The following is a 10,675-nucleotide window of genomic DNA, read 5'->3' on the forward strand; positions in this document are numbered from 1 at the left end:
ACAGCGGAACACAAAAGCACATGCACATTAAGTGAAGAAAATGTGATGCACTCCTTCATATTAGAACACTTTGGGTACATTCCAACAATTGTGGAGCCATTCATGATTGTATTTGTTGACTTTGACATTGTGGTCACCCAAAGTAAGCACGCGGGCCGGCAGGGTTATCAGAGAAGGAGACAGACTGACGCAGGAGTCCCTCTACATGTTGTTTTTTCTAATTGAGTCAGCACGAGCAATTTACACTCACTTTGAAGGTTTAATGAGAATTCAAATGGCCCCTGATTTTATCAGCAGACTCGGTCCACTGTTTATCAGTTTGTACCTTTCTTTTGGCTTTTTTTGTTATTTCATTTCCACCAGTATTGATTTGTGTATTTATTCATAGCCTGATGTCGTTGTTGAACAGTTTTTTTTTACGCTGGCAGGTTAATTAATCTTAAGGTGTTTATCACTGCTTTGCAGATAACAGGGAGAAAGTTATTCTTTCAAATTTAGAGATTTGTTTTTTCCATGAAATTTTAACAATTTACTCCACCCATTTCCCTGAAATTACAAATATTTAGACTCAAATCTTCTGTCATTTTTATGGGCCTATGATTAGTTGTTCACAGGAAATCTGTATAGATGTTTTAATCCAACTAAAGCATTTGTCCTTTGTCTGAATTCCCATACATAACTCTTACATAATACCATATACAGGTTCATACTCTTTTCGGCTGGCCTGTATGTTCTCTTCCACTCATTGGTTGATACTGTCCAACTATATGTAGCATTTCAATAAAGGGCAAAAACGGTCTTTATTATTATCATAATATATTTAATAACCGACTCAGGAAGATTTCAGGGGCGGGCTGTCGTGAAATTATCCAAACATTTTCAGGAGTACATGTGTGAAAAAGCTCAAGACGAAAATTGAATCATAGAGATTTAGCGAATTTATCAAAAAGTCTTTAATAAAAATGAATATCAACAAGAAAGCGCTTTGCTTGATCTAGTGAGATTCCATATTTTAGAAGCCATTATTGCATATTTGGAAGTGTAGTCTGGATCTGGTACACAATGTAATCTGGTATTCCTTCACCAATTTTACATACTTCTACTTAATGTCGGGAAAATCCAACTTGTTTTTTTTTTTCTGTAATCCTGCTGCCATTCAAAGTGACCATCAGACAAACAAAAAACAACTGAACCATAACCTTTTATGGGCAGAGATGATTAAATATTTTAAAAAATGTATATAGGAAGATAAATCATGACATGTACATGCAGTAGTTGTGATATTCAGATAAAACACTTTGAACAATGCAGTTATTTGATGTCCTGACAAAATTAATCTTATCGGATTACAAAATATTCATCTTTAACTTGTGCCGATTAAAATACCTCGACCCTCAAACAGAGGGCTTTAATCCTGGCTACTATTCCACTGCTCTCAAAGGGATTTAATTTGGTTCAACTGCAGGTTCTTGTGTATTATGCAGAAACTGAATGTGCTGAAAACGAGGGGCTAATTATTCCATTTGAGAGGTTGTAATTACATCCTTTAGACGGAGCAATGGATATTCCAAAGAGGCTCGCGCTCTCCTCACTGAAGGTTTTCGTGGGTCGAAACAAGTGCAGCTCAGTCAGCCGTGCAACGGACTGACCCGTGCAGTCTTGGCCTTTGCTGTGGGAATCTCCAGTGCTTTCTTTTCCCCCTCAGCTCGTGCCAGGAAAAGTCCCATTTCTAGATAAATCTCTTCGAGTGTTAAGCGCCGCGTCAATACTGAATACAGATTACTCTCAAGAATTGTTTAAATGATGGTCTCCAGCAGCAGCGGCAGCTTGTTCATGTGTGGAATTATGTGTTCCGTCTTTGGAAAGTCATTTAATTGAAAAGTTCATAGATGATTTGAAATTGCTGAACAGACAGTGAGGCCCACAATCAAAAATAGATCAGAGAATTTCCCCAAGTGTTGCAGCACTATAAGGAGCAGTAATGAGGAGGTCAAAACTTTCCTGACAGGAGTTAGGTAACTGCTGCCAGGAATGGGCCGGGCCTCCCAGCGTGATGAGGCAACACAGAGCCCCGGGGGTGAATAAATACCAGATCGCTCTGCATACTCGACCAGCAGACAGCAGAGGGACTCCAAAGGGCTGACAAAGGGTCAACAGAAGATCTGAAGAAATCCACTTGCCCAGACAGCCGCCATCCATCACTGGAGCTGAAGAATTACCAGAAGACATAGTGGTGTTCCTCGGTGTCCTGATACCCATGAGAAAAAAGACCTATCAACTCTAATCTTCAAAAGGATTTAATAACTACACCACTTTGCTAAAATGAAGGCATTCAGCATTGCAGTTGCAGTGACACTCGTGCTCGCCTTTATTTGCATTCTTGAGAGCTCTGCCCTCCCATTCAGCGAGGTAAGAATTTGACTTAAACTCACCTCATTTGCTTATTAGCCACAAATGTTTTGTTACGATGCTTAGAAGTGTTTCCTAAATGTGCATAATTCATTAACAGGTGCGAGAGCTGGAGGAGGCAGGGAGCAATGACACTCCAGTTGCGGCACATCAAGAAATGTCAATGGAATCGTGGATGGTATGTTCAATTGACTGAATGAATTAAGCCAATTACCTTGAGCAAATTAAAATTTAAGTGGATGTGTTTTCCCCGTGGAGTACCCGGGTGCTCTCAATGTGTGGATTGAGTGCTGGAGAAGAACACCTTGCTCATCTCTCTTTGTCTTTCACACAGATGCCAAGTCACACAAGGCAGAAGCGTCAGAGCCACCTCTCCCTGTGCCGCTATTGCTGCAAATGCTGCAAGGCCTACAAGGGCTGCGGTTTCTGCTGCAAGTTCTAGCGATTCCCGCAACATCCAAGAAATATTAATTTATTACGCTTTTTGGTCTCATTCCAAGAAATACATATTCCTTGACCTCTTTCTTCATGCATTGCCTGTGCTACACTGTTAAGTATCTTTTTTTTTTCATGAATCATGGAAGAGCACTGGGAAATATGTAGAGCTATTCTTTGTATTTATTTAGTATGTTTTAATATTTTCAACCTGTGAGTCTTTTTGTAAGCTCAATGATGCATACATTTGTTTCTTAAAAACAATTCTGATGTGAATATTTCTTGTTCTTTTAAATGAAGTCTACTAGTTTACTTGGTGTCGAATAAATAATGAACATTTGAAGCAGGTGCACTAACATTTGTTTGATTGTTAAGTGAATATTCAATGGAAAAAAATGAGCTTTTTCTGAATGGGTTTTAGCTGATTAACACAATTAATATTATCATCTAGACCATTGCTTCTCAACTGGTGGGTCGGGACCCAAAAGTGGGTCATGAAGCCATTATCAGTGGGTCAAAAATGTGTAGCTGGGATAAAAATGGGGTCAAAAAGTCTACAAAGCGCTGTTTGATTTGTTCAGTTTCTTGCCTCCATCCCTTGTTTTGTAACGTCTACTGCACAATTTTTCATTAAATAAATCTGATTGGTTGTAAGATATCAGAAATTTGGGTCGTGATCTCTCATGGAGGAGTCGGTGGTGGGTCCTGAGAACCGCTGATCTAGACCACTGAATTTCTAAGTTGGGGTCGTGACCCCCCCCAGGGGGTGCTAGGCGTGTCTCGATGTTGTCGGCGGAAGAACACGTGGTGTCCCAAAGTGGTGCTTAAAAAACGGAGGTTGCAAGTGGAAAAGTTAGGGACACCTGATGTGTATGTTTTCTTTTAGCTCAGTTTTGTTAAAATTAGCAAAAGTACGCAGCGTGAATGTACCAATAAAGGGTCTGAGTTGACCAACATCTTCAGTGGCTAATATACAGTAACCATTTACAAGTACCTCAAACATCCTCATTTCAAAAATTCCAATCTATCCCTATGAAGGATCCAGCGGTGCCCATGCAGAGAGTTATACATTTAATATCCCTGAGGTTAATATGGGTTTACAATATAGAGCATAGATAAGCTCAACTTGATTATTATTTACAATATCACTCAGTGTGACAAAGATAGAAAGCTTAAACAGACCTGTGGAGCAAATGAACAGAAGTCTAGCTACTCAATGTACTCTGTCTAACTTGATGCCGCAGAGGTTTCCCTTCTGAGTAAAGCACGCTATAGGAAACTGAAAGAGGTTACTGGAGTTATCAGATTACCAGTATCGACAGTTCGCCCTGTGCTTGCTCAGTTACCACTTGTGAGAAATAATAAGTCAACTCCAACATGTAGCTCGCACTGTTCCACCCCAGTGACCGTGATGTTTCCCACCGTACCCTGGCAAATCTTTGGAAAACCAGAGAAAAGAAACAGGATTGTGATTTAGGAGTTCATGCGGTGCTTTAACCAAGGCGGCGGGTGGCAGATATCGAATTCCCTCTCTGTGTAATCAATTGAAAATCTTTTTTTTACTACTGTCTTGTTTTTTGTACTGCCACATTTGGATGGTTGCTCACAGAAATAACAGGCATGTAACCTTACTTTTGAAGATGGGATCATCAGTGAGTCAATATTTGTTTTAGTGCAGATAATGAAGGGGTTGTATGCGAGTCAGGGTAACATTCCTGTTATCTCTTTTTGATGCCAAGATTTTAAAGTGATGCATCAAGTGTTTTTTTTTAGTTATTTTAAGATCTCAAGCAGGTTTTTCTTTGTTTTCATACTGTAACTCTCTTTTTATTGGGCAGAGAAATGATGTGGGTGTAATAGTTTGAGTGTGAGCGTGAATCTGAAGTTGTGGCAATGTCGGAGCTAAATAAAGAAGAAGCTCACTGCCCTAAGAAACTCTGAATTCTTCCTCTACATATCTCACACAGACTATTCAAACTGAGAGAAATGTGAAGGACAGTGTTCTTGAGAGTCCAATTTGTTCATCTTGCTTATTTTTCAAAGTCTTCTTTTCAATAGTGAAGAACATTGTGGAACTAAAATCAGCATTGACATTTTTTATAGAGTCACATCACATGTCTGTAATCTGAATTAATTTACAAATGAGTTGACACATAAATGCTACAACCTAATATGTCGCTCTGAGTGTTCTTGTCATGAACTCTTAAGGTCTTTTGAACTGTGATTGTGAAGGGGGATGAACACCTGATGAATGTTGTTTTGATATTTATGCAAAATGTTCCAAATGATTAGAATTCCTTATCACTTCCATACACAAACCATGAAGTTTGTTCACTTATATTTCCATGTTTCATTTTCAGTTTTTCACACTTCCACATAGTATGGAAAAAAAATAATTTGCATTTTAAATGTTAAACATTTACTAAAAACTAAACTACAGTTTAAACGGCAACTTAAATGATCACTTCAGTTAAATGTTGAGAGTCTATTTTGCAGACAGAATACACAAATGTGTTTCTTTAAAATGTGCAGTGTAAAACAATGGGGACAATTTAGCCCCTGTTTAAACTATAACAATTTCAGACAAAATAAGTGACCTTTTCTTGGGTTTTGACTGTTTCTTTACACAAGAAAGGCATTTTGGGTGACTGAAAATGGGATCCAGAGTGCAAAGGTTTTAAAACGCAACAGTGGACTATTGTTCTATGTGAACCAATTGAGGACCTCCATTCTTAAAAAAAAGATAGATTTTTTGCAAATTTGTACTTTTAAAGAAGTAAGTTAATGATTTAGTAATGCATGCATGTCAAATGCTTCATCCAACTTTCAACTGTCTTAATATTTTACCTCTTCTTGTGAACCATATATTCTAAAAATAACCATTGTCCACTTAAATTAGAGACAAAATGTTTACATGTAAATGATGAAGTCCTTGCAACATAAATGAGAGTACAATTATTATGAAATACAGTAAAAGAAAGAAAAAACTTCATCACATTTATCTAGGCTTTAATAAAAAAAAAACACCTCTTTTAAATCAAATTTTAAAATGATCTCACACCAGTCACATATAGTATCTTTGTATTTTTTTCACATTTTCCCCGTGTTATGAAATGGCTTGTGAAGGAAGCAGTATGAATTTTAAATTGGATTTCCTTTCCTTTGGATTACTTCTAATTTTACATTTGCCCTTAATATCTTAATTCCATGGGCGTTGAAAAAGAAAACCTTTCCACAGTGTCAGGGGTTGTCTCGAATAAGTTTAGGAAAGTAGGCACATTTAGAGCATTTATTCTAATCTTGTGCATGAGAATAACTGTGACAGATACAAAACCTGAATAAGAATACCGACAGTGCTGCTTGGACTTTTCCTTCTTAAAGGATCCATTAATAGATTTGATTAAATACAAACTAAGGGAGGACTGTGATCACAGTGTAGACCTTTTCAGCAGATATGTCAGTGTTTGAACTAGGGGATTTATTTAGTCATTGTTTACCCTGTTCCTTGTCGTCCCTAATTTGGATTTTAGGGTAATACTCTCTTTTATGTGATGTGTAAGAAATAAGAAGAAATGATGGTGTACTGAATATCAGCACAGTGTCAGCTGGGGCTTTGTCATTGGCACGAAGCCACAGACAGACTGCCGCAGATGATCACAGCATGTCTATATTCATGACTACATCATGACCCTGAGTTTAGTGTACTCATTTTCAAAAATAATTAAAGTCTCATGATGCACAATCATTTAATATGTTTCAAATTATCGGTGTATTGTCATATCGTTGTATCCGCTGTGCACACTGCATGTGTGCATGGATTGGCCTGCATATCTGCTGTGCAGGTACATCCTCAGCCTTTATTTTAATAACATCAGCCATTTCAGGTTTGCCTCTCTTTTCAAATGTGTTATATATATGTACACATTACATTTCCTGTAATATTTTTTCCTTATTATTTGTTTGTTCTTTTAATCTCTCTGTGGGCAAATATGTTAAAATATAGATTCTTTGATACAGCAAATTAACTGTCATCACAGTGTTAATCTGAAGTGTGTACTCTTTGTAGCAGGAAGCTCTACTTTGAACACCATGTTTAAAAGGCTTCATGAATCTTTGTTTTATCAAGAAGCAGGAAAACGAATTGCTCTTGGATTAAAGTGTTTTTAAAAGACAATATTGAACACATCTTTTTAATCAAAATGCTCTCAAAATGTCCATGCTTTTAAATTCCTGATAAAAAGAAACAACATCTACCAACAGGGGAAACACTAATTTACAGTTATTAAAACATGGCACTTCACCATGTTGTTATTTAAGGCTATAAATGTCTAAATCTAGATAGGCGCCTATACAAGAGCTCTATTAATCTTACTACGGACTTGTTTTGGGAGCCAGAGTTGGACTTCTGCGCCTCATGGAGGTGTTTCTTAGAACACAATGGAGTACTTTTAATTTCGCAACAATAGTGCCAGTGATGGAGTCGCTCAGTGACAGTACAAGTTCATCCAATAAACTAATTTGGTCCTTTTAATAAAGCCAAGACCTAGTCTTTATTATGCCAAAGATATTGAGATACGAGAGAAGAAAAAAACTCAAAGAAAATCAACACCATTGAGGGCAAACACAACTTCAATAAGAATTTTTAATGGCACAATAAGAATGACTGCCATCGGCAACAAGTACAATGATCCCTGTGATGTCTCATCCTTGATAGTTAAGCGCTTCCACTGCAGGCAAGTCTGTTTATTGGATTCCATTCATATCAAAGTAACCTCATCTAGTGTGATAATACGTGTGTTGAATTTTAGCGAAGGAGGAAATGAGTGGTGCTAAATTCAGCCAGGGTACACAAATGACAGTCAAAGGGTTCAGAGGTACTGGGATGAAAGGCTAACAGTCAACAAACCAGAGCTGAAGAAGAAAAATCAACAGGCTCATGTTGATGCTGCTCAACTAACACACCAAAGTAGATATCCTCGAAAAAGTGTGTGGAACATCTCCCTTCCCACAAACCATGGATTTAACGAGCAAATGAGAAACAGCTGTGCAGGCAGGTGGTCAATCACAAAGGCAGTCGGGTGTCAGGTGAATCTCACTGAGGATGTCTGGTGGACAGGTAGGGCATGACAGGAAAATTAAACCCCACTGCAGGTCTAACCGGATTGAATGGGAAGTCACAATTTCCATTAAATGTATATTGGAGCAGGTGAATCCCGTAGGTAAAGCACAAGTGGATCAATTCTCCTCTTAACACGAGAGAAACCTTCAGTCTGAATGTAGAAGCTTCATTCTTTAGAGTCAAAGTGATATTTCTCACACAGTTTCTTCAAAATTAATATTTACTTACCATTTACTGGGCTCCACGGGTTTAATAATAATAATTTATACTTTATTGATCCCGCGAGGGGAAATCTGTTTTTACACTCTGTCTAGTTAACATGCTACACAAACATAGGCTGAAATACACACACGCACAAACAGGGTCCTATGAACATGCACTAATGGAGAGGTCTCAGAGTGGTGCTCCTGAGCTGGTGGGGGGGTTAGGTGCCTTGCTCAAGGGCACCTCGGCAGTGCTCAGGAAGTGGACTGGCACCTCTCCAGCTACCAGACCAGTTTCCGGACTTGGTCCGTGCCGGGACTTGAATCGGTGACCCTCCGATTCCCAACCCAAGTCCCTACAGACTGAGCTACTGCCGCCCCCGATCAGAGTGTGTGTTGTCCAGTTCTAAGTTGAAACAGAGACTCTATGATTTTATAGTCAGTGTCTGATTTTAGCCGGTCAGCTTGCTAGTTTGGTTGTTATTGGTAAACAAAAAGCTGATGTTAAATTTCCCTAACTGTGGTAAAAGAGGTGCAGAAATGTTTGGTTCAAAGGTGCTAGCAATGATACATTATAGCCTACATACAATTAGCACATTATGAGGTCACATAGGACACAATTATGGTATTTAAAAGAAAACGTTATAAGTAGGAATGCACGCGTTTAGTCACTTCACGGTTAAACATCAGCATCCTTGCTTGGCGCTAGAATTAGCAGTCGATTAAACACATTATTAAACGCACAGTATGTACATTTTGCTGCCAGGGGACTCGCAATCAAAGCTATAACAAAAGGTGAAGTCGACGCTGGCGGGGTATCATGTGAATGATTCTCTCTGCTACTCCACCCCCCCCCCCCCCCCCCCCCCCCCCAAGTATAATTTACATGATGTTTTTATCAAAGCAGCACATACAGCAACAGTACAGCAGCTTTCAGTAGCAGTTCCTGCTTCCTAATGCAGTTGTCTTTGATGTTACATGCTGTGTTTCCACGGCAACGATAAACATGTCGTGTCTGTCATGGCAGCTTTGTCACGGTGACCACCATTAAAAACATGGGCTTTTCTCTGGCTTTGGTAACTGCTCAACAAAAAACTATGTATAAAACTTTTTTTTTTCTCCTTCAATTTAGATATGTTTCATCTTTAATATTTTCGTCTTGATGCTGGTCAAACTGTAATTTCAGCTGAAAACGAGGACAAAAATAATGTTGTCTCGTCTACAAATCTCCCACTTATATCCAGAAATGGCTGCTGTTGTTAACAACATGCTGCTGGGCCCCTGAAACTGGACCAACTAAACAAAACCAAGCAAATAATTTTTAACATCTACTGTATGTGGGCTTCTCCACGTTGGGAAACGTCAAAATGTTCGATTAATTGTAATTGCGAGAGGTTGTTGTCCCTTTAGTGTTTCAGTCTGAGTTATGGATGCAGCTGTAAAAACACATTCAGTAGGTGCTCGCCCTCAATTTTTGTGGGATAAGGGATAAAGCACAATAGGACATAACCAGTTTGTCCTTCACAGCCCTCAGTATCCATTAATTCACTGAACATCAGATGGATGTTTTAATGTGCATTCAGTATAGATATATATAAAAATATCCTGTGATAATGTTGTTTTTATGAGCTATTTGGCTTTAGTTTAAAAGCTGTCACTGGTAAATATATCACATAACATGGACCAATAAAACTATTGTTGTAATAGAAATCATCCATACACTTGGCGGGACAAGGACGATATCTATTATTTTGGTGAGTGATTTGTTGCCAATCATAACTCTCCAGTTTCAATTTAAAATTCACATCATTGAGTTTTTTTTATTGGTTATTTAAAAGCCAGTCATTCTCAAGGGAGCTGTTTGTTTACACAGATCACTGGTTAGAGTGTCAAAAGCGTCTTGGACGCAGGGGAGATGCCTTTATTTATTTAGAAAAAAGCTCAGTCGTCGAATGCAGAATGTGCAAAACAGCTGGAAACATACAATCTGCCTGTCTGCTCGTTGTGACAAAGACAGTGATAGTGATCAGTAAGGAGGATTATATTAAAATATTATTCTAAATCTTTTAATCTTAGCCAATTTTAAAACGTCAGCTATGATACCTGCTGACGGCAGAGATTCAGTTAAAACTAACGGACCATCATCTGCCTCAAACTACCTTATACCCAAATCCATTTCCCCTGAATTTAATCCAGCTGTATTTTACTCTGGCGATATTGCAGTTAGTGTGAAAGGCAACTATTTGTCATCATTATGGATCTGTGCAGTGCGGCCTGTGAGTGGATGTACACTTCACAGTGTGTGTGTGTGTGTGTGTGTGTGTGTGTGTGTGAGAGTGTGAGTGTGTGTGAGTGTGAGTGTGTGAGTGTGAGTGTGAGTGTGAGTGTGAGTGTGTGTGTGTTTTACAGAAATGGTAGGATGACCTAAGAGCTCCAGAGATCTGGTGTGATTTAAAAAGACAAGGCTGGGAATAGACGTAGTTTCTCTCTCACTCGCTTCCCATCTGCT

At 38.7% G+C, this 10,675-nt stretch overlaps 1 protein-coding gene across 1 annotated transcript; it reads left to right on the forward strand.

Annotated features, from left to right (window-relative positions):
* The first annotated feature begins 2,105 nt into the window (after positions 1-2,105).
* Positions 2,106-3,218, forward strand: hamp (hepcidin antimicrobial peptide). Its single transcript, XM_061050083.1, has 3 exons — positions 2,106-2,409; positions 2,510-2,587; positions 2,744-3,218. The coding sequence occupies exons 1-3, from the start codon at positions 2,323-2,325 to the stop codon at positions 2,849-2,851; spliced, it is 273 nt and encodes a 90-aa protein (XP_060906066.1). The 5' UTR covers positions 2,106-2,322; the 3' UTR covers positions 2,852-3,218.
* The last annotated feature ends 7,457 nt before the right edge of the window (positions 3,219-10,675 follow it).

The sequence above is a fragment of the Labrus mixtus genome, chromosome 11 (genome assembly GCF_963584025.1).
Source record: "Labrus mixtus chromosome 11, fLabMix1.1, whole genome shotgun sequence".
Lineage (NCBI taxonomy): Eukaryota > Metazoa > Chordata > Actinopteri > Labriformes > Labridae > Labrus > Labrus mixtus.

Excerpts from the sequence above, each read along its gene's own strand:
- hamp (XM_061050083.1), top strand. The coding sequence starts at position 2,323 with ATGAAGGCATTCAGCATTGCAGTTGCAGTGACACTCGTGCTCGCCTTT. Across the intron at positions 2,410-2,509 it reads CTGCCCTCCCATTCAGCGAG|GTGCGAGAGCTGGAGGAGGC; the intron begins GTAAGAATTTGA and ends ATTCATTAACAG. Across the intron at positions 2,588-2,743 it reads TGTCAATGGAATCGTGGATG|ATGCCAAGTCACACAAGGCA; the intron begins GTATGTTCAATT and ends TCTTTCACACAG.